The sequence below is a fragment of the Heteronotia binoei genome, chromosome 6 (assembly GCF_032191835.1).
Source record: "Heteronotia binoei isolate CCM8104 ecotype False Entrance Well chromosome 6, APGP_CSIRO_Hbin_v1, whole genome shotgun sequence".
Taxonomy (NCBI): domain Eukaryota; kingdom Metazoa; phylum Chordata; class Lepidosauria; order Squamata; family Gekkonidae; genus Heteronotia; species Heteronotia binoei.
In genome coordinates this window covers 137,488,035-137,509,975 of record NC_083228.1, presented here as the reverse complement: position 1 = coordinate 137,509,975, position 21,941 = coordinate 137,488,035, and the positions used below count along the sequence as shown (strand labels likewise).

Genomic DNA, 21,941 nt, shown 5'->3' with positions numbered 1-21,941 from the left:
TTCACGGCAGACTTTTTACAGGGTGGTTTGCCATTGCCTTCCCCAGTCATTTACACTTTCCCCCCAGCAAGCTGGATACTCATTTTACCAACCTCGGAAGGATGGAAGGCTGAGTCAACCTCGAGCTTCCGCCATGGATCGAACCCAGGTCATGAGCAGAGTTTAGGACTGCAGTACTGCAGCTTTAACACTGTGCCACGGGGCTCTTGGTATCAATCATGAGCATATGGTAAATTCTTTTTTGCAGATAGACTGTGGCATAAATTGGCCTTTTGCTAGCCTGGGTTTGGATTATACTGTGGGTTTATGTTAAACTCTCTTTCACACCATTTTTTTAATACCATTGTAATAGACAGAAGGCTGTCCAGCCCCTATTGTAATAGATAGAAGGCTGTCCAGCCCCTGGAGGGGAAAACAGCTGCTCAGAAGAGCCAATGGGAGTGCTGCTCCAGCACCTTTCAGAGTGTGGGGGGATGGAATTTTGGAGGGAAGCAAAGCAAAAGGAAATATAGAAAAGTCCCGTATGAAGACCGACGCTGTCCTTGTGCTATGGGAGAGGTGGAGTCGATGACCCATATGTTTTTTCGATGCCCTTTCCACCAAGTACAGAGGGATAGGTTTGTTTCCCCGTTTGTAGTTAAACCAATGGCAGACGCGGATGAGGCATGTTTGGAGAAACTTTTGGTGGATGCAAGTCCAACTATCTCTAGACAGATAGCCAAATTTTGCCATTATCTTGTGAAGTTCCATAGATCATAGAAGATCATAGAATAGATCATAGATCATAGATCATAGAATCCTAGAGTTGGAAGGGACCTCCAGGGTCATCTAGTCCAACCCCCTGCACAATGCAGGAAACTCACAAGCACCTCCCCCTAAAGTCACAGGATCTTCATTGCTGTCAGATGGCCATCTAGCCTCTGTTTATTAACCAAGAAAGGAGAGCCCAATTTCATAGAATCCTAGAGTTGGAAGGGACCACCAGGGTCATCTAGTCCAACCCCCTGCACAATGCAGGAAACTCACAAACACCTCCCCCTAAATTCACAGGATCGTGATACTAAGAAACAAGAAACTGCATGTCTTGTATGACCTCTTGGAATTTTAGTTTATAAATGTTTTTATATACTCTGATTTAAAGGATTTATATAAATTGGAACTGACTTGAATTTTAAAATTGGTTAAATTATATTTTAGTTATCTTGGATTGTATAGGTGGGGAAATGTTCAAGTATTTTATGTTTTTTTAGGAGGGTATTTTATACTATCTTAGGTATTTTAGGAGGGTTTTATATGATGTGTTGTAGTTTTTATATTGGTCTATGACTGTAATAAAGTTCATTCCTTCCTTCCTCCTTCCAAAAGGAAGTTAAGTTCTGCCTCAGGGTGAGCTCTGGTCTGGCTCTGCAAAACTGCAGGCAGTCCGAAGGCTAGCTCTGCCCGGTACTGTTACAGACAACAAAAGACCACAGTGGATCTGGAATCCAAGGGTCTACAAAAACCACCGTGAATAAAATGCGAACAAATTCTACCAACTCTTCAATAACACATCAATAATATCCATAAAATGTAAAGTATGCTATAATCAATAGATTTATACAAAAAGGTATACATTTGGTGTGGAGAGCCAGTTTGGTGTAGCAGTTTGTGAAGACTCTTATCTGGGAGAACCGGGTTTGATTCCCCATTCCTCCACTTGCACCTGCTCGAATGGCCTTGGGTCAGCCAGAGCTCTGGCAGAGGTTGTCCTTGAAAGGGCAGCTGCTGTGAGAGCCCTCTCAGCCCCACCCACCTCACAGGGTTTGATTCCCCACTCCTCCACTCGCACCTGCTGGAATGGCCTTGGGTCAGCCAGAGCTCTGGCAGAGGTTGTCCTTGAAAGGGCAGCTGCTGTGAGAGCCCTCTCAGCCCCACCCACCTCACAGGGTTTGATTCCCCACTCCTCCACTTGCACCTGCTGGAATGGCCTTGGGTCAGTCGTAGCTCTGGCAGAGGTTGTCCTTGAAAGGGCAGCTGCTGTGAGAGCCCTCTCCAGCCCCACCCACCTCACAGGGTGTCTGTTGTAGGGGAGGAAGGGAAAGGAGATTGTGAGCCGCTCTGAGATTCGGAGTCAAGGGCAGGCTATAAATCCAATATCTTCTTCTTCTTCTAAATGATTCAGGCACTATATCATAATCTCGCACACAAGTCAAGAGTGACAAAAGTGGGAAAGCTCTCTCGAAAATAATGACTATCCACCTATGTCACTAATAGCGTTAATGTCCAAGATATTGTATCAATATAGTGCTCCTAAGGGACTTGCCGTCATGATGGTATCAGCTGACTGGCAACCGATATCGGAGCTAGTTTCAGAGTCTTTTTCAACAGCTGATTACAAAGCAAAGCAGTGCCCTCATAACATGAATTCCAAAAATTAGGAGAAATGAATTTATGATGGAACACCCACATTTCTAGTATTCACAGCATCACCTTTTGTCAATTTCACCAGGGTGCAGTGCTGTATATCAGGGGTGGCTAACGGTAGCTCTCCAGATGTTTTTTGCCTACCACTCCTATCAGCCCCAGCCAGCATGGCTGATGGCTGGGGCTGATGGGAGTTGTAAGCAAAAAACATCTGGAGAGCTACCGTTGGCCACCCCTGCTCTATATCGTATGGATATTACTGATGTATTAGTGAAGAGTTGGTAGAATTAGTTCACAATTTATTCACAATTTTTGTAGACGGCCTGGTAGTGTAGCAGAGAGGTCTTCTCTTCCTCTGTAAGAGCACAGAGTGCCCAGTTGTTAGACCTGTCTCTGGTCATGAGCAGAACTGGTACCATTTGATCATACTTTTGGGAAAGGGTAGGCTGGTGTTGGTGGAATCCTGTGTATGTGAGAGGATTCAACTTCTTTTATGTTCTTATGTGACACAGAGTGTTGGACTGGATGGGCCATTGGCCTGATCCAACATGGCTTCTCTTATGTTCTTATGTGACATAGAGTGTTGGACTGGAGGGGCCATTGGCCTGATCCAACATGGCTTCTCTTATGTTCTTATGTGACATAGAGTGTTGGACTGGAGGGGCCATTGGCCTGATCCAACATGGCTTCTCTTATGTTCTTATGTGACACAGAGTGTTGGACTGGGTGGGCCACTGGCCTGATCCAACATGGCTTCTCTTATGTTCTTATGTGACACAGAGTGTTGGACTGGATGGGCCATTGGTCTGATCCAACATGGTTTCTCTTATGTTCTTATGGAAGTAATGTCATCAATGTCCGGGATGTTGAACATAAGAACATAAGAGAAGCCAGATGATTGGCAGTGGGGAGGTGGATCCTGGCAGTGGAGAACCCCTACTTCCATCGGGAGGGGGGGGGCGTGTCTGGCAACCCTATGTGGCTGTTCTTTAAAAGCTGTGTTTGTGCCTAAAAGATTGAAAGAAAAATTCAAACTGCTCTCTGAAGCCATAACTAGCTCAAGTTGATGTGCCTCCGTCAGGTTTCTGCTTTGTCTACCTGGAGACCCATGCTGCTGAAGTGTTCTTGGAAATCGAGCTGCAAATACATACATCTTCTCTATTGTTTTTATACAAATCCCACCTCAGTGATCTCCATATTGTATTTGTGCACCAAAAAACTCACCTGGTGGTAGCGAACCCCTTCCTATACACTTGCTATTTTCAGAACACCTGAGGGGAAGGCTTATAGTTTAAAACAAACTTGGTCCCCCCCCCCCCCCCCACAAATCATAGCAAGCTGTGCTGGTCTCCTCAGCTGGTAGAAAAGGCCTGTCACAACTGCGTATTAGAATGAATGTGTCAATAGCTACATGTGACACCACAATCCATGCCAAGACAATGTTGTGATGGCGTAAGGAGGTTCTACATCACTGTTAATAACTAGGATGTATAAAAGGGTGTTAGCAGGGAGTGGAAAAAAACAAGAGAAGCTGCAACATCCCTGATGAAAGCAAAGAACTACTAGAGAAAAGGCTTCCGATAATACCAGAAAGCTTCAAAAACAGAGCGGAAAAAAGACAGGATAATGTGGATATCGGGAACTTTGATAGCGGTGCTCACGAGTGCTGTGATCCTGCACTTTCTGAAACAACTCTGGTCACACAAGAACTATCCTCCAGGGCCTCTTCGGCTTCCTATCATTGGAAGCGTTTGGCGGATATTGATAAACTTTTCTCTGGATACTTTCATTAAGGTATGTCTTAAAATTCTTGCCGAGTAAGAGGATCGATGGAGGACGTTTTGAATTCTGTTCCTCCTGTGGCAGAAAGGTATTTGAAACAGATGTCTTTCCAGCAGGGCAGACACACATTTGAGTTCTGAATTGCAACAGGTGGACCTCAGGAAAGTTTGAGGGATTCCAGAAAGAAAGAGGCACTATGGTCCCTCCTTTCAAGAGGAGGCCTGGTCACATGCCAAAAGGATGGAAAGCATCGTCCTTCAGCTTCTTCACTGTGTAGATAGATCCAAGCAGCCATGTTGGTCTGAAGCGGTTTGAACAAAGCAGGAGTCAAGTCGCACCTTTAAGACCAACCAAGTTTTATTCAGAACGTAAGCTTTCGTGTGCTAAAAGCACACTTCTTCGGATTGATTGATGTCAAGAAGTAAATTAGGAACTACAACTAGGAAATACATGTCCTTTTGTGACTTACCTACATTTGCAGAAACACCAATTGGCAGGAAACTTTTATTACCTTTTATGGTTATCCAGGCCAAATAGCCTTCTAAATTGCCACAGTTCCACCATGTGATCCCAGCCAATTTGCCCTCTTAATCAAAAAACTGCATGCATTTCAGCCCACTATACCTGATCCCCCTCGTCTGAAGAAGTGTGTTTTTAGCACACGAAAGCTTAAGTTCTGAATAAAACTTGGTTGGTCTTAAAGGTGCAACTTGACTCCTGCTTTCTTCACTGTGTGTTATATATTATATAAGCTTCCAACTTATGGTGACCCTATGAATTAATAGCCTCCAGGGCCTTGCTCTAGTTTTGCAAACTGAAGGTCATAGTTTCCTTTATTGACCCTGTGGAGAAACGCCATCTGAGAGTGTTGGTGCTTCATCCAAAAAGGCAGGGATCAGTAAATCCATTCAGCAGGCTTTGTAGCCTTCCCCTCACTCCCCCCCCCTTCCAGAGCCAAACCAACAACGCTAGGGGGAAGATCCCCTAGAGAGGCAGGAAGTGCTGTTGTTCCTTGCATGTGTTAGGCAGGAAGAGCAGCGAGATTTGAACTGGGGCTCGAGCGAGCATGTGGTGAGCAATGGAGGCTCCTGCCTGTGGGGGAGGCCTGCTCAGGAAAATGAGGCCTCCAGGCAGGCAGACTAAGTAAGTACTTCACAAGACAGGGCAAGTTTAGATCAGGGCCAGCCGGATGCGTTTATAATCAACTTTTCTTTGTTATGCTGTTTGCTGTGCTGTGCTGGGCTGTGCTAATTTTGTAGATGCAACTGTTTTTGTTTTGTTTTTCTTTCCATATCCTTTTCCCTTTTAAATAAATGTTTTTTCTGTTTAAAATGCTGGCAGTCAAACTCTGTACCACATAGATCCCCAGACCGCTTTAGACCACGCTGTTTTTGAGAAGGGGGCCCCGGGAAGGGGGAAGGCATGCAGTTGGATAAGGTGCCAATCCTCCAGGGGTGCCCCAAAGAAGCGCTGAGGTCTCTGTGAAACCCAAGTGCAGGGTGGCAGAGGACCTTGAGGCCTGGCCTCACAGCTGGAGAGGGGGATTGGGAGTCCTGTTCCTCTCAATCTGAACCCCGGGACTGAGCAGGTGGTGGCAGCGCGCCCAAGGGGCAGGAGGAGAAATAGCTCCCTCCAGGAGTTGGCGACTCCATAGGGAGCCGACGGGACCGGGTCTGAAGGCAGAATCGGGCCGGTTCTGCCACACTTGGCGGCAGCGGTGGGATGAGAACAAACAGAGAACTTGATTGGCCAGGCATTTTTGCTTTTTGATACGTGCAAGCACCCAGAGGAAGCAACAGCGGTTTTGTTTTCTTTTCGGGTCAACTGGAGTAGGGAAAGTTTAGCTAGTTAGGATGGAGCGTGCTAAGAAACTGGAAATCCTGAAGATGACAAAGCCACAGCTCCAGGAAGAGTGCGCAAAGCAAGAACTGGAGTGTGACAACCTGACTGTAGTAGATATGCAAGTCCTCCTGTTGGAGCATCTTGAGCATGCAGGGGCCCCTGCAAAAGTGGCCCCCACCCAGTCAGAAGTAATCTTGCAGCTACAGATGGAACTGGAGAGAATGCGTATCAAGGCGGACCAAGTCCGCAGACAGGAGGAACGAGAGAGAGAGGAACGACAAGCAGAGAGGGATGCAGTCCGCAGACAGGAGGAACGAGAGAGAGAGGAACGACAAGCAGAGAGGGATGCAGTCCGCAGACAGGAGGAACGAGAGAGAGAGGAAAGACAAGCAGAGAGGGAGCTGAGACAAGCTGAGCTCCACCGACGGGAGCAGGAAGAGCAACGTCGCCATGAGCTTGAGGTGCTACGTCTGGAAGCTGAACTAAGCAAAGAGATCCAAGTCACCCCCAAGGACTTTGCAGTGTACCAAGAGGGAGAAGACCCCTCCACATACCTCTCCAACTTTGAGAGGGCAGCCAAACAGTGGGGGATTGCAGAGGAAGACTATATGTCTTACCTCTGTAGCATCCTGACTGGAGAACTCTCAGCCATCTATCACAGCATGCCTATGGAAGATGGGGGGATAACTTTTGCGGCCTATAAAGCCACTGTATTTAAAAGGTTTAAACTGGGGCCAGACCACTCCCGAAAGCAGTTCAGGGGTTTGGCTCCACAAGAAGGTAAATCCTATTCTGAATGTGGGGTAATGAAGGAACAAACAGTTCCAGTGTTATTGGGCCGGGATTTGGTGGTTGGCCAGTACTCTATCAAGGCTGTACCCCGCAGCCAAACCCTCAGAGGAAAGTGGGTTGAGGAAGGCAACTTTAAGGAAGCCACCTCACCACCAACCAGGGAGGGGGAAATAACCCAGGTTACTGAGGACGAAGAGAGGGCAGTCACCCAGGAGGGGGAGGACCAGCCTATCTCAAGCCCTGGAGTAGGGTGTTCCCAAGGGGAAGAGGGGTGTAGCTTTCCCCAAGTGCAGCAAGAGGCTGTGGATGTTCCTAGCGAGGAAGGGAACCTGTCTAGCGTAAAGGATGTGCATCCTGAAGAGACCGAGGTGGAGAGTGGAGATTTCACAGGAGGTTCTGAGAGCAGCAAGGCTAATGTGGGCTCAGAGGAGCACATAGCTGAAGGCTTGGGGGGACGGGAGCGGTTCCAGAAGGGGGTCCGGAGCGGCCTTAGGTTGGAACCGGTTCACCAAGTAGCTGTGGATCAGGAAGTGGGATCGTCCGAGACGCTCTCAAAACAGGTCGTCTTGAAGCAGGGCAGACAGGAATCCTGGGAAGCTGTGGGACCTTCCAGGCAGGAAGGGGGCCAGTTTGGTGTAGTGGTTAAGTGTGCTGACTCTTATCTGGGAGAACCGGGTTTGATTCCCCACTCCTCCACTTGCACCTGCTGGCATGGCCTTGGGTCAGCCATAGCTCTGGCAGAGGTTGTCCTTGAAAGGGCAGCTGCTGTGAGAGCTCTCTCCAGCCCCACCCACCTCACAGGGTGTCTGTTGTGGGGGAGGAAGGTAAAGGCGATTGTGAGCCGCTCTGAGACTCTTCGGAGTGGAGGGCGGGATATAAATCCAATATCATCATCATCATCATCATCATCAGTTGGGTAGTGCTGAAAAACCGACCGAGGGGACTGAGAACCCAAGCCAAACCCTCAGGGGAAGGTGGGGGGAGGAAGGCAACGTTAGGGAAGCCACCTCACCACCAACCAGGGAGGGGGAGGACCAGCCTGTCTCAAACCCTGCAGGAGGGTGTGCCCAATGGGAAGAGGGGTGCCAATTTCCACAAGGGCAGCAGGATGCTGTGGAGCGTTCCAGGCAGGAAGGAGCTCAGTTGGCTGACACTGAAAAACCAACTGAGGGGGCGGAGAACCCAGATCAAACGTTGGCTGGGTGTTCTGGAAACAGTGGGACTAGGGGTGGCTTGAAGGAACAGATGATAGGAAGTCTGGGGGAGCCAGAAATGTTCCTGTCTGAGGTTCAAAGTGACCCTAGGCTGGAACCACTGTGTGAGGTGGCAAGGGACCAGAAAGTGGAGTTCTCAGAAGCTGAGACAGGGGATAGGGTGATGGATTTCCTGCCCCTTCATACTGGTGAATGGAAAGTGGAATGGGAGGGACCCCATGTGATTGTGGATGACCTGGGCGATGCTACTTATGTGGTAGCTATGGAGAAAATGGGAAAGGCAGTTCAAGTGGTGCAGGTGGATGCACCACAGCCAGTCTCTGCAAGGTCCATGGTGTTGCATAGAGGTAGGAAGGAAGGAGACACAAAGAAGCTGGGACAGCAATTGTTTGGAGCCCCAGAGGTGGGTTTCTGGGAGGTCAGAGTGGACAGAGGGAACATTCCACCAATGAGGGATAAAGAAGCAACTGTGTGGGAACTGGGCAGTTTCCAACCCCATATGTGGGGCCAGGAATTTCCTCCTTTGATGGACCACTCACCCCAGCAACAGCAGCAACGGAGGGAGAGCACCAAACTCCAGAGGTGGTCCTGGGAGATGGAGGAGTACATCTTAAAGACTGGACATTCCTTCTGCATGCAGCAATGCAACGTTTTGTCCAGAAAGGACATGGGCACCTAGGGTGCTGGACTTTGTGTATTATTGGAGAAATACCTGAATGTTTGTGTAATATTTTGGGTTAATGGGTTTCTCCTTGTTTGTTTGGATTCTGCTACGGGGTCACCTCTGTAGGAGGCAACCCCTCCGGCTCAGAATTTAAGGAGGGGGACGTGTGGAGAAACGCCATCTGAGAGTGTTGGTGCTTCATCCAAAAAGGCAGGGATCAGTAAATCCATTCAGCAGGCTTTGTAGCCTTCCCCTCACTCCCCCCCCCCCTTCCAGAGCCAAACCAACAACGCTAGGGGGAAGATCCCCTAGAGAGGCAGGAAGTGCTGTTGTTCCTTGCATGTGTTAGGCAGGAAGAGCAGCGAGATTTGAACTGGGGCTCGAGCGAGCATGTGGTGAGCAATGGAGGCTCCTGCCTGTGGGGGAGGCCTGCTCAGGAAAATGAGGCCTCCAGGCAGGCAGACTAAGTAAGTACTTCACAAGACAGGGCAAGTTTAGATCAGGGCCAGCCGGATGCGTTTATAATCAACTTTTCTTTGTTATGCTGTTTGCTGTGCTGTGCTGTGCTGTGCTAATTTTGTAGATGCAACTGTTTTTGTTTTGTTTTTCTTTCCATATCCTTTTCCCTTTTAAATAAATGTTTTTTCTGTTTAAAATGCTGGCAGTCAAACTCTGTACCACATAGATCCCCAGACCGCTTTAGACCACGCTGTTTTTGAGTAGGGGGCCCCGGGGAAGGGGGAAGGCATGCAGTTGGATAAGGTGCCAATCCTCCAGGGGTGCCCCAAAGAAGCGCTGAGGTCTCTGTGAAACCCAAGTGCAGGGTGGCAGAGGACCTTGAGGCCTGGCCTCACAGCTGGAGAGGGGGATTGGGAGTCCTGTTCCTCTCAATCTGAACCCCGGGACTGAGCAGGTGGTGGCAGCGCGCCCAAGGGGCAGGAGGAGAAATAGCTCCCTCCAGGAGTTGGCGACTCCATAGGGAGCCGACGGGACCGGGTCTGAAGGCAGAATCGGGCCGGTTCCGCCGCAGACCCAATCCATCTCTTGTTTGGTCTTCCTCTTTTCCTACTCTCTTCAACTTTTCCTAGCATTATTTTCTTTTTTAGTGAGTCTTGTCTTCTCAGTTTCTTCATTACCTAGAGAACCAGTTTGGTGTAGTGATTAAGTGCGCGGACTCTTATCTGGGAGAACCAGGTTTGGTTCACTGCTCCTCCTCTGTGTATACCTGCTGGTGTGACCTTGGGTCAGCCATGACTTTCTCAGAGCTGTTCTGCTCAACACCTCCCTCACACCATGGGGGAAGGGAAAAGAGATTGTAAGCAGCTCTGAGATTCCTTTGGATACTGAAGGACGGGGTATAAATCCCATCTTTTCCTCTTCCTCCTCTAGGCTTGCCAATTCCCAGGTCCAAGCGGGGGTTCTTCCGCTTTCCCAGGCTCCTTCCCACCCCCGGACCGCTGGCTGGTGGGGGGGAAGCCACAGCCCCAGAGGACCATGTGACTTTCCCCCTCCAGAGGCTTCAGTCTCAGATTGGAAATGCTTCCTCTTGGGATGGGGTGTCTGTGTTAATTTGAAGAAGCTGGCAGCAACTTGTGAGTAGAGATGCCAGTCCCTCACTTCAGAGTCACCAGAAATGGGAGTGGGGGGAGGGAAACCTCCACTGAGCACTTCATTATTCCCTATGTGGAGATCAAGTCTCATAGGGTATAATGGGGAATTGATCTGGAGGTTTCAGGGGCTCTGGGGGAGCTGTTGTTTGGGGTAGAGGCACCAAATTTTCAGTATAGTATCTAGTGCCTCTCCCCAAGGTACCCCCAAGTTTCAAAACGATTGGACCAGGGGGTCCCCATTCTATGTGCCCCAAAAGAAGGTGGCCCTATCCTTCATTATTTCCTATGGAAGGAAGACATTTAAAAAGGTGTGCTGTCCCTTTAAATGTGATGGCCAGAACTCCCTTGGAGTTCAATTATGCTTGTCACACCCTTGTTCCTGGCTCTGCCCCTGATGTCTCCTGGCTCCACTCCCAAAGTCTCCTGGCTCCACCCCCAAAGTCCCCAGATATTTCTTGAATTGGACTTGGCAACCCTTTCCTCCTCCTTCTCCTCCTCTTCTTCTTCTCTAGCTTTGTATCAATGCTCAAGTCAAAGAAATCACACTAGAAAAGGTGGGTAGGTGGTGCACAAACAACGTGTAAAATAGTTGTTGCAGGTTTTCCTCCCTTGTAATCTTGGCCATCCATCATGGTGTTTCTGTGAGTGACAGTCCTAATGATACACGCAAATTGCCTTAGGAAACAGAAAGCTGAAGAACTGATGTTCCAAATGCAGCATTAACATTAGCATGTTCATCAGTCACAAAGTACATCGTAAGGACACGTTATATGCCAATCAAGTCGTTGATCTGCATAGGTTTGCAACAGAAATATCCTGAGATGAGGCAGCCATTGGGGCTGTGCACAGTGATGTTATCATTCAGATTTATTTTCCGTTCACTTTTTGTTAGCAATTCTGAACATGTGCTTTAAAATTGTCACGATATGTTTGGATTTATTGTTATTCTGAGGGAGGGAAAGATCACTATTTCTGTGATGAACATTGAATGGTTATTGCTGTAACTGAGTCTGAGAACCCTGAATGATGGGGGATGCAGATGGAATTCTTCAGTCGAGAGTGTCAGTTAGGAGTGACACTTAAGAACTGACAGTTGACTGGAAAGCAAGGCTAACAAACTGAGGGTGTTTTTACACTGACGGTTTGTGACTCTCTATCACCGCATTGGAAACTCACCTTTTACATTACCTAATGCTCTCACAACTGTTTTGCATCATTGCTGCCCGAAGCATCTATATTTGAACATATATGAACATATGAAGCTGCCTTCTACTGAATCAGACCCTCGGTCCATCAAAGTCAGTATTGTCTACTCAGACTAGCAGCGGCTCTCCAGGGTCTCAAGCTGAGGTTTTTCACGACTACTTGCCTGGACCCTTTTGAGTTGGAGATGCCGGGGATTGAACCTGGGACCTCCTGCTCACCAAGCAGATGCTCTACCACTGAGCCACTGTCCCTCCCCATATATAGGAACATATGAAGCTGCCTTATACTGAATCAGACCCTCGGTCCATCAAAGTCAGTATTGTCTACTCAGACTGGCAGCGGCTCTCCAGGGTCTCAAGCTGAGGTTTTTCACACCTATTTGCCTGGACCCTTTTTTGGAGATGCCGGGGATTGAACCTGGGACCTTCTGCTTCCCAAGCAGATGCTCTACCACTGAGCCACCATCCCCCCCCCAATTTGTTTCGGTGAGATGAGTTCCAGTGCTGCTGCTGCAACGTTTTTCTCAAAACTAGTTTTGATCCCGTCATTTGTCTACAGGCTTTTCAAACTTGTATTGTAGAAGTTTTCATGCATTTTAAAAGACTCCTTCAAAAGCCACAAGGTGCAGTAATTTGGATGAGAACTGACAGCACTTGACATTTTTACATATCATTGCTTGCCTCCTCTTGTAATTTAAATGTGTATTGTTTTTGCAGTGTTGACACAATTTCCAAGCAATCGTATACATTTAACTAAGCACTGGTATTCCATCTGCCCTCTGATCAGAGACCCCCCCCCCCCAAATTGAAACGCTTTCAGCAGGAAATATAAAAGTTTGACTACGCAAAATGAGCAGAGCAAATCCACAAGTCAAAGGAAAATAATTAAAGTGGAACGGTGGCAGGCGATTTGAAGACTCTAAAACTCTGGATCAAACTGAATGTAAAAACACCCTGAGAGAGGATCAAGAAGGATCCTGAGTTAGGGAAGTGTGAGGCTTAACTCATCCCTAACAAGTCTGAGGGAAAGAGTTGCTAAAAGATGGGAGTGATCCCTACCTAGCCTGTGGATAAGGAAGGAAATTGGAACTTGTTTGAATGTTCCTGCCTTCACCAACATAGGTGTCTGAGATGCAAAGAAGCTTATGTTTGTGAAGTTAAGCAGGGACTGCCAAGAAGTCTTTCTCCTAAAGTTGTAAAGACCTGTCTGAATAATAGAGACAGTTACTTGTTTGTGACAAATTATCTGGAATTTATTTCTATACAAAGTTAGCTCATTCCTGTTGCCTGTTCATCTCATAAGACCTACACCTGATTCCAACCTGACTCCCCCCCATAAAGGGAAATAAAACTTTGCTATTTTTGAATTACCAACAGTCTCTCGTGTGCCATTATCAAACCAGAACAAAAAGAAGGATTTTACTCTCTCCCTTCAGTTATCTAGACTGGATCATCATCTAACAATATATATCCAAACAACTGGGTGGGGCAATCAGAGAAAAACATACAAGAAAAAGGGAAAAGGGGGCTGCTCAGTCAAAAAGAAGAGAAAGGGAAATCCTGCAAGGGAGGGTGAAATATCAGTAGCCATTTGGAATCATCTCCTTTGCTTGAGGGTAACACATCTCTCTTTTGGTCCCAATGACAGCTAGCAAAGCAATATGGAAACGTTTACACCATATGGGCAGGGAGCTTGCCTGTGGTGGTAATGTCTGGATTCGAAGCAGTAAAAGAAGCTACAATCAACCATTCAGCAGATTTTGATGAGCGACCAGTGTCGCCCTTCTTTGAAGCCTTCGGAAAACAAAAAGGTAATTTCTTGAGAAGAGGTAAAAGTTTTCATTGTTTTCTTCCCAGAGAAATCCCAGAAGAGTGCCATACAAAACAAAAAATAAAACCCAACCTGTAAACAGAAAAGTAAATGTTTGGCAAGCTTGAGATATCCTTTCAGTGACCACTGGAAGTAACACTAGCTCTGAAGAATGTTATGTCATTAGGCACTGAGCCATTTCAATTGTGGGGAGCTCCCTGCTGCTCAACTGTTTCTTGTGAAGAGCCACGAGGCACCATGAATTGCACCAAAATTCGTGGTGGTTCTTCAGTTCATGAACTTCAGTTTGCGAACCGTGAACCAGCTGAAATTTGTAACAAACTGTAGTTCATCAGCCGGTTTGTGCCCATCCCTTATTGGTACTTCTGGAATGCCCAGGAACGCAAAGACATTTCATCTGGACTTTATCGGCTAATAACCTAAAGCTAGGGCTGCTGAGAACCACCATGACCATGATCCAAACCAAATTTCATAACAAAACAAAGCTTTAGGGTTTGTAGAATCCTTCGGGCTCAAGTGCCGTGTTCTACTGGAGAAAATTTTCCTTCCAGACGTTTCGTTCTCAGCTGTGGAGAACATCCTCAGTGGCGTTGCAGCCGGAGCAGGCGCTCTGACTTTCTTGGCTGCTGTGCGTTGAGCAGCCAAGAAGGTCAGAGCACCTGCTCCGGCTGCAACGCCACTGAGGATGTTCTCCGCAGCTGAGAACGAAACGTCTGGAAGGAAAACTTTCTCCAGTAGAACACGACACTTGAGCCCGAAAGATTCTACAAACCCCAATGATGTTACCAGCCGTGAAAACCTGAAATCTTTGAAAACAAAGCTTGCTTGCAGTTGGATAAATCCAGCCTGATACTGGCTCCAGGAGCCCTCCGGTTGAATTGGGCCCCTTGAATTTTGTTCAGTGGCCCTGCCTGAAATGTTTGACATGAATTGTTGTTATAATTGTTCACTGATATCTTCAGGTATTATATTGTCAAATGGCCACACCTGGAGACAACAAAGGAAGTTTGGGCTAGTTACCCTGCGGAAGCTGGGGCTGGGGAAGAAAGGCATAGAGCACCAAATAGAAGAGGAGGCCCATCAGCTTGCTCAGACCTTTGCAGATGCAAAAGGTATGTATTACTTGGACATTACTCCATAATTTGTTCCTATCTGTCTAAGGTGGTGAGGACCTTAGGGGGCAGTGGTCATGCCCTGCTAGGATTCATTTTGCTGTCAGGGACCGGGAAAGTATGTAGCCACACACATATGTTAGATTTCCGTAGGGCAAACTTCAATAGGGCAGACTTCAATAAACTCAGAGGCATGATGAGAATGATGAGAATCATTCCATGGGCAAGAACTCAGAGGCATGATGAGAATCATTCCATGGGCAAGAAGGAAAGTGAGGGGTGGGCTTTCCTAAAACAAGAGTTCTTGCAAGCTCAAGTCATCACTATCCCACCAAAGAAGGAAACATGGTAGGGAATCCTAGAAGCTAGTGTGGATGAACAAAGAACTCTGTCATCAGGCACTGAGCCATTTCAACTGTGGGGAGCTCCCTGCTGCTCAACTCTTTCTTGTGAAGAGCCGCGAGGCACCATGAATCGCACCAAAATTCGCGGTGCTTCTTCAGTTTATGAACTTCAGACGTGATCCGCTAAGGGAGAAAAAGGCAATTTTCAAGAAGTGGAGGCAAGGACATACATCTAAAGAAGAGTATCTCCATGTTTCTCAGCACTTTAGGTCAGCCATCAGAGAGGCCAAAGTTCACAGTGAACTAAAGCTGGCTAGGGAGACTCGGTACAACAAAAAAATCTTCAGATATGCGAAGAGCAATCTTCTTCAGATATGTGAGGGCACTGTGTGTGTGTGCGTGACGAAGGGTGGCACTGCGTTGTGGTGCTGTGGCAGGTGGTGGAGGGCAGCAGGCAGGAAGCCTGCCTGGGGTGCCATGCGCCCTAGAGCCGGTACTACCCCTGGGCAAGATGGTATGCACCCAAGAGTGCTAAGAGAACTTTCTAGAGAGCTTGAAGAGCCTTTTCTAGAGAGCTTGAAGAGCCTCTTGGAAGACAGGAGATGTGCCACAAGACTGGAGCAGGGCAGATGTTATCCCAATTTTTGAAAAAAGGGAGGAGGGATGACCCAGGAAACTACAGGCCAGTCAGTCTGACCTCTGTCCCAGGGAAGATACTGGGGCAGGTTTCAAAGGGATCAGTCTGTGAGCACTTAAAGGACAACTTGTTGACCTGGGGAAGTCAACATGGATTTGTCCTCAACAGGTCCTGCCAGAACAACCTCATTCCCTTCTTTGATCAAGTGACGAGCTTACTGGATCAAGGCAATCCTGTTGTTGTTTAAACCTGGATTTCAGTAAAGCTTTTGACAGGGGTCCCCATGATGTTCTGATGGGTAAACTAGAAGACTGTGGATTGGACTCTAGGGGTGGTTTCACACAGGAGATCTGGTCCGTCCTACCCCTGCTTCCCATTTGGATTAAAAGCATGCGATCACACAAGCACATCTGCCCTCTGAGCCGCACCTGTTCTCACCCCGTCTCCAGACGCCTCGTATCCACATCAAAAAGCTACCTGGAATTTCCCGGTATCATCCCCCTGAACTGGATGTAGGTCACATAATCGGTTGCTGTCTGAGTGCCCCAGCGCAACTCATACGTGGAAGAGCTGTGTGATCACAACAAGCCGTTTCCGGCACAGTTGGTTCCCCCCCCCCCAACCCCTCTCTGAGGTGTGCTTATGCGCTTCTCTGCTTGAGCACACATATGGGGGACTTTAAAAAAAAACAAAACAACACATCCCTTTCTGCAGTGGGTCTGTGGTTGAGCCACACTAGCAGTGTGAATGGGCAACCACTAACTGCCGCTTCAACAGTGGCTGTCTGATAGCCCGGAAATGGATTAGACTGAAGCAGGGGTTTTCCCAATGGGATAATATCACACCAATTTCACAGTGTGAAACCAGCCTAGGATAGTTAGGTGGATAGGGAACTGGTTGGAGAACCATAGCCAAAGGGTAGTTGTCAATGGCATTTCATCTGAATGGTGGAAGGTGTCCAATGGGGTTCCATAGGGCTCGGTTCTGGGCCTGGTATTTTTCAGTCTATCAATGATCTGGATGAGAGTGTGGAGGGGCTACTCATTAAATTTACAGATGACACCAAAACGGGAGGAACAGCAAACACACCAGAAGATAGAGATAGAATCCAGCGAGCTCTGAACACACTGGAGAAGTGGGCAGAAGTGGACAAGATGCAATTTAAACAAGGATAAGTGCCAAGTTCAACATCGGGGTAACAAAAATGAGGAATGGACATATTGGATGGGGGATATGTTTCTGGATAGCAGTGCGTGTGTGAACAAGATCTTGGGGGTGTGGGTGGACTGTAAGTTAAATATGAGTGGCCACACTGAGAAAGGCATTATAAAGGCTTTCCTTTGGAAAGGAGAAAATAATAAACCCATTCTAACTAATCAGTGAGATGCTTCGGCTGGAAGTCAGGTTTGATGGTACCAGTTACTGATGTGTTAAATTAAGTACAGTTATCTTCTCAACTTGTGTTGCACCTAAAGGTTTTAAGGTAAATCATAGAGTTGGAAGGGACCTCCGGGGTCATCTAGTCCAGGGGTAGGGAACCGTGGCTCTCCAGATGTTTTTTGCCTACAACTCCCATCAGCCCCAGCCAGCAAGGCAAAAAAAAATCTGGAGAGCCACTGTTCCCTACCCCTGATGTTGTCCAACTCTCTGCACAATGCAGGAAATTCACAAATACCTTCCCCCACACCCCCAGTGAGCCCTGCTCCATGCCCAGAAGATGGCAACCCCCCCCAAACAAACAAACAAAAAAACCCCTTCCAGTATCCCAGCCCAAACTGGCCTGGAGAAAATTGTTTTCTCCCCCCCCCCCCCAATAGTGAACAGCATTTCCCTGGGCATGTAAGAAAGGGCCACAAGAACGAAGCACTGATGCAACCCCTCCTGCCCTCCTTCTCATGATGTGCCTCAGCTCACAGAATCAGCATTGCTGTCAGGCGGCCATCTAGCCCCTGTTTAAAAATCTCCAAAGAAGCAGAGCCCACCCCCTCCCGAGGAAGCCTGTTCCACTGAGGAAACACTCTAATGGTCAGGAAGCTCTTCCTAAGGTTTAGTCGAAAACTCTTCTGATTTAATTTCAATCTGTTGGTTCTGGCCGCAGAAAACCACTCTGCACCATCTTCTATATGACAGCGCTTCGAGTACTTGAAGATGGGGATCATATCACCTTTCAGTTGTCTCCTCTCTTGGCTAAACACGCCCTGCTCCTTCAGCCTTTCCACGTTGGACTTGGTCTCTCCAGACCCCTCACCAACTTGCTTTCAAATAATAATAATAAAAAAAATAGAGTCCAGTAGCCTCATTTCCCTGAGAAGATATTGGAAGAAGAAGAAGATATTGGATTTATATCCCGCCCTCCACTCCGAAGAGTCTCAGAGCGGCTCACAATCTCCTTTCCCTTCCTCCCCCACAACAGACACCCTGTAAGGTAGATGAAGATATTGGATTTATATCCCACCCTCCACTCCGAAGAGTCTTAGAGTGGCTCACAATCTCTTTTACCTTCCTCCCCCACAACAGACACCCTGTGAGGTGGGTGGGCTGGAGAGGGCTCTCCCAGCAGCTGCCCTTTCAAGGACAACCTCTGCCAGAGCTATGGCTGACCCAAGGCCATTCCAGGAGGTGCAAGTGGAGGAGTGGGGAATCAAACCCGGTTCGCCCAGATAAGAGTCCGCACACTTAACCACTACACCAAACTGAGCTCCACTTGTAACCCTGCTTTTAATATTAACCAAAAAACCCCCCCAGAATCCAGGGCTTTATTTATTTATCCATTTATTTATTTATTTTAAAATCTGGAAAGCAGCTCCGGCTGCCTTGATGTCAGGGGGTGTGGCCTACTTTGCAAATTAGTTCCTGCTTGGGTTTTTCAACAAAAAAGCCCTGTGCGAAACAATGGTAATGTAAGTGGTGTGTGGCGTAATATTCAAATGATTTCTTGCTGGGCTTTATCGACAAAAAAAAAAAGCCCTGTCAGAATCTATATTAATATGAGCGTTACTTATTCTATTTTTCAGGCCAACCAGTTGACGCTATGTTACTCATCACTAATTGTGTTACCAATGTGATCTGTGCTCTCACCTTTGGTCAGCGGTTTTCAGTTGGAGATGAAGAATTCCACAAGTTGAGAGATGCCTTATTTGATCTTGTAAATTTTTCAGGCACCCTTTTCCATGTTGTAAGTTGCCTTCTTTTTTTTTCTCCTACTGCATCGGACATGTCTCGTCTCCCAAAGCCCTCCCCAAAATTCACCCATCGAGTATACCCCTTGACATTAGGAAAGGAAAGGAAAGGTCCCCTGTGCAAGCATCAGTCATTTTTTACTCTGGGGTGATGTTGCATCACAACGTTTTCACGGCAGACTTATTTTTACAGGGTGGTTTGCCATTGCCTTTCCCAGTCATCTACACTTTCCTCCCGGCAAGCTGGGTACTTGACATTAACTCTTAACTAAATCTCTGCTTCTTTATCTGAACAGAACATGAATTTGTACTCCTTTCCAGGGGTGGAATTCTAGCAGGAGCTCCTTTGCATATTAGGCCACACCCCCTGATGTAGCCAATCCTCCAAGAGTTTACAAAAAAAAGAGTCTTGTAAGCTCTTGGAGGATTGGCTACATCAGGGGTGTGTGGCCTAATATGCAAAGGAGCTCCTGCTAGAATTCCACCCCTGCTTCTTTCTGAAAATAGCCCATCCATGGAGTAGGCTTCCCAATCCCCAGGTCCCAGCGGGGGATCCCCCGGTTTTACAGGCTTCCCCCCTCCCCCAGCCAGCTGGCTGGCGGGGGAAGCCCCACCCCCACAGCCATTATGCACCTCCATGAACAATTCCCATAAGGAATGATGGGGAATTGATCCGCGGGTATCGGGGGCTCTGGGGGGGGCTGTTTTTTGAGGTAGAGGTGCCAAATTTTCAGTATAGCATCTAGTGCCTCTTCCTAAAATGCCCCCCAAGTTTCAAAAGTATTGGACCAGGGGTACAATTCTACGAGCCCCAAAAGAAGGTGCCCCTATCCTTCATTATTTTCTATGGAAGGAAGGCATTTTAAAAGGTGTGCTGTCCCTTTAAATGTGATGGCCAGAACTCCCTTGGAGTTCAATTCTGCTTATCACACCCGTGCTCCTGGCTCCACCCCCAAAGTCTCCTGGCTCCACCCCCAAAGTCCCCAGATATTTCTTGAATTGGACTTGGCAACCCTACCATGGAGGCATGTAGAAAAGGGTACTGGGCAGTGCTCCCTTTAAGCTGTGGCATCTTGTGAACAAAAATTCTATATCGTGAGCTACTGGCATTAAAGTTGTGAGCTACTGCATAAATAAGCTTGCTCTGGGGCCATTTCCCCTGAGCTAAGTAAAAAATGGGTGCGCTGGAGGCTAAAAAAACCCTGTGAGCTAGCTCACACTAACTCAGCTTCGAGGGAACACTGCTGGGGGAGGGGGATGGAAGATATTCGCTGAATAGACACCATAAAGTTCTATGGGTATTTATTAGGGCTGCCAACTCTGAGTTGAGAAATAGGTGGAGATTTTGGGGGCGGAGCCTGGAGAGGGAGGGGTTTGAGGAGGGGAGGGACCTCAGCCATGCCGTAGAGTCCACCCTCCAGAGCAGCCATTTTCTCTAGGAGAACTGATCTTGGTCATCTAGAGATCATCCTAAAAAGTGAAATCTCTCCAGGTCCCTCCTGGAAGATAGATAGATAGATAGATAGATAGATAGATAGATAGATAGATAGATAGATAGATAGATAGATAGATAGATAGATAGATGATAGATAGATAGATAGATAGATAGATAGATAGATAGATAGATAGATAGATAGATAGATAGATAGATGATAGATGATAGATGATAGATAGATAGATAGATAGATAGATAGATAGATAGATAGATAGATAGATAGATAGATAGATTGATTTATTGTCATTGTTCTCCACAAAAAGAGAGCAACGAAATGAGGTGCTCTTCCACAAACATACCAACACATCAAACACACATATTCATATTCATACCATTTAAATACATCTAAAACCATTAAAACCATTTAAACCATTTAAATACATCTAAAACAGATAAACTTTCATAAAACCATTTAAACCATTTAAATACATCTAAAACAGATAATCCTTCATAACCCTGCATTTAACCTAACCACAGCACTTGGATAGAAACTGTCCTTAAATCTGTTTGTCCTAGCCTTCAACACTCTATATCGTCTACCGGACGGTAAGATCTCAAATAGCAAATGGCCCAGATGTGAAGGGTCCCTTAGGATCATTTGTATCTTCCTTTTACATCTCATATTATACAGATCCACCAATGAGGGGAGAGGGGAGAGAATGTGTATGTAATTAGGATGTATTTTTGATATTGTGACTTTTTGTGTTATATTTCTTTAAGCACTTGTAATTTCGTTATTAAGTTTTTGCCTTTAAACATTTGCAAGAGAAGTTTCGTTAACTATTTCACAGTTTTTGCTTGGTTCCGGCTACCTGAACCCAGCTTCCGCTGGGATCGAACTCAGCTTGTGAGCAGCTTGGACTGCAATACGGCAGCTTTACCACTCTGCGCCACGGGGCTCTTCCAGAGTTCAGGAAGGGGCACCAAAGGAAAAAAAAAATCTCTTCCCGGAAAGGGACACATCAAGTTTATCAGCTAAAAATCTGTTGAGATACGTTTCTGGCAATGCATGCCGCATAAGCATTCATATGCAGATTTGAATGAATAATATCCCAGTTTCCAAATCTGGTATTTTAGGAAGAATGCATTTCCATGCACAACTGTTATGAATGCCATCTACTTGATTTGATTAAGCACCCGTAAGTGCATTTATTTTATCTGGCTTCAGTTCATTAGCCAGCTATCTGTTATTTTTCGGAAAAACAAAACAAAATTGAGACGTTGTGAAGCGGGAACCAAGGGGATTTGATTTATGGATTGTATCGCAGAACTTCCCGTAGCAGTTACAGGACTGTTCCTTTTTTTCTTGCCCGTAGCTGTACGACCTCTTCCCATGGCTCCTGAAACATCTCCCAGGACCTCACAAGAAGGGTATTGCCGGACGTGATTTTATAGCTTCCTTTGCGAGGAAGGAGATACAAAAGCATAAGGTGCACAAGGCCACGCACGAGCCACAGGATTTCACTGACTACTATCTACTTCAGATAGATAAAGTAAGTATCGCCTTTGTGCCCTCACAGATGAGGAACTTGGGACATTTACTCTCTCCCAGCCTAACCAACATCACATGACTGCTTTGAGAAAAAAAAATGAGTGGGAACCCTGTACATAGTCCTGAGTTACTGGAGACCAAGTCCTATGAAGAAAGGTTGAAGGAGCTGGGGATGTTTAGCATGGAGAGGAGGCGGCTGAGAGGTGATAGGATCACCATCTTCAAGTACTTGAAGGGCTGTCATATAAAGGATGGTGTGGAATTGTTTTCTGTGGCCCCAGAAGGTAAGACCAGAACCAATGGGTTGAAATTAAATCAAAAGAGTTTCCAGCTCAACAT

At 46.9% G+C, this 21,941-nt stretch overlaps 1 protein-coding gene across 1 annotated transcript in view; it reads left to right on the top strand.

Moving 5' to 3' along the window:
• Positions 1-4,029: 4,029 nt before the first annotated feature.
• LOC132574456 (cytochrome P450 2J2-like) overlaps positions 4,030-21,941 on the top strand; it is a 45,296-nt gene continuing 27,384 nt past the window's right edge. The window contains exons 1-5 of the mRNA XM_060242811.1: positions 4,030-4,197; positions 13,161-13,323; positions 14,306-14,455; positions 18,451-18,611; positions 21,427-21,603. Coding sequence (XP_060098794.1) covers positions 4,030-4,197; positions 13,161-13,323; positions 14,306-14,455; positions 18,451-18,611; positions 21,427-21,603 — 819 coding nt within the window. The remainder of the gene's footprint in view (positions 4,198-13,160; positions 13,324-14,305; positions 14,456-18,450; positions 18,612-21,426; positions 21,604-21,941) is intronic.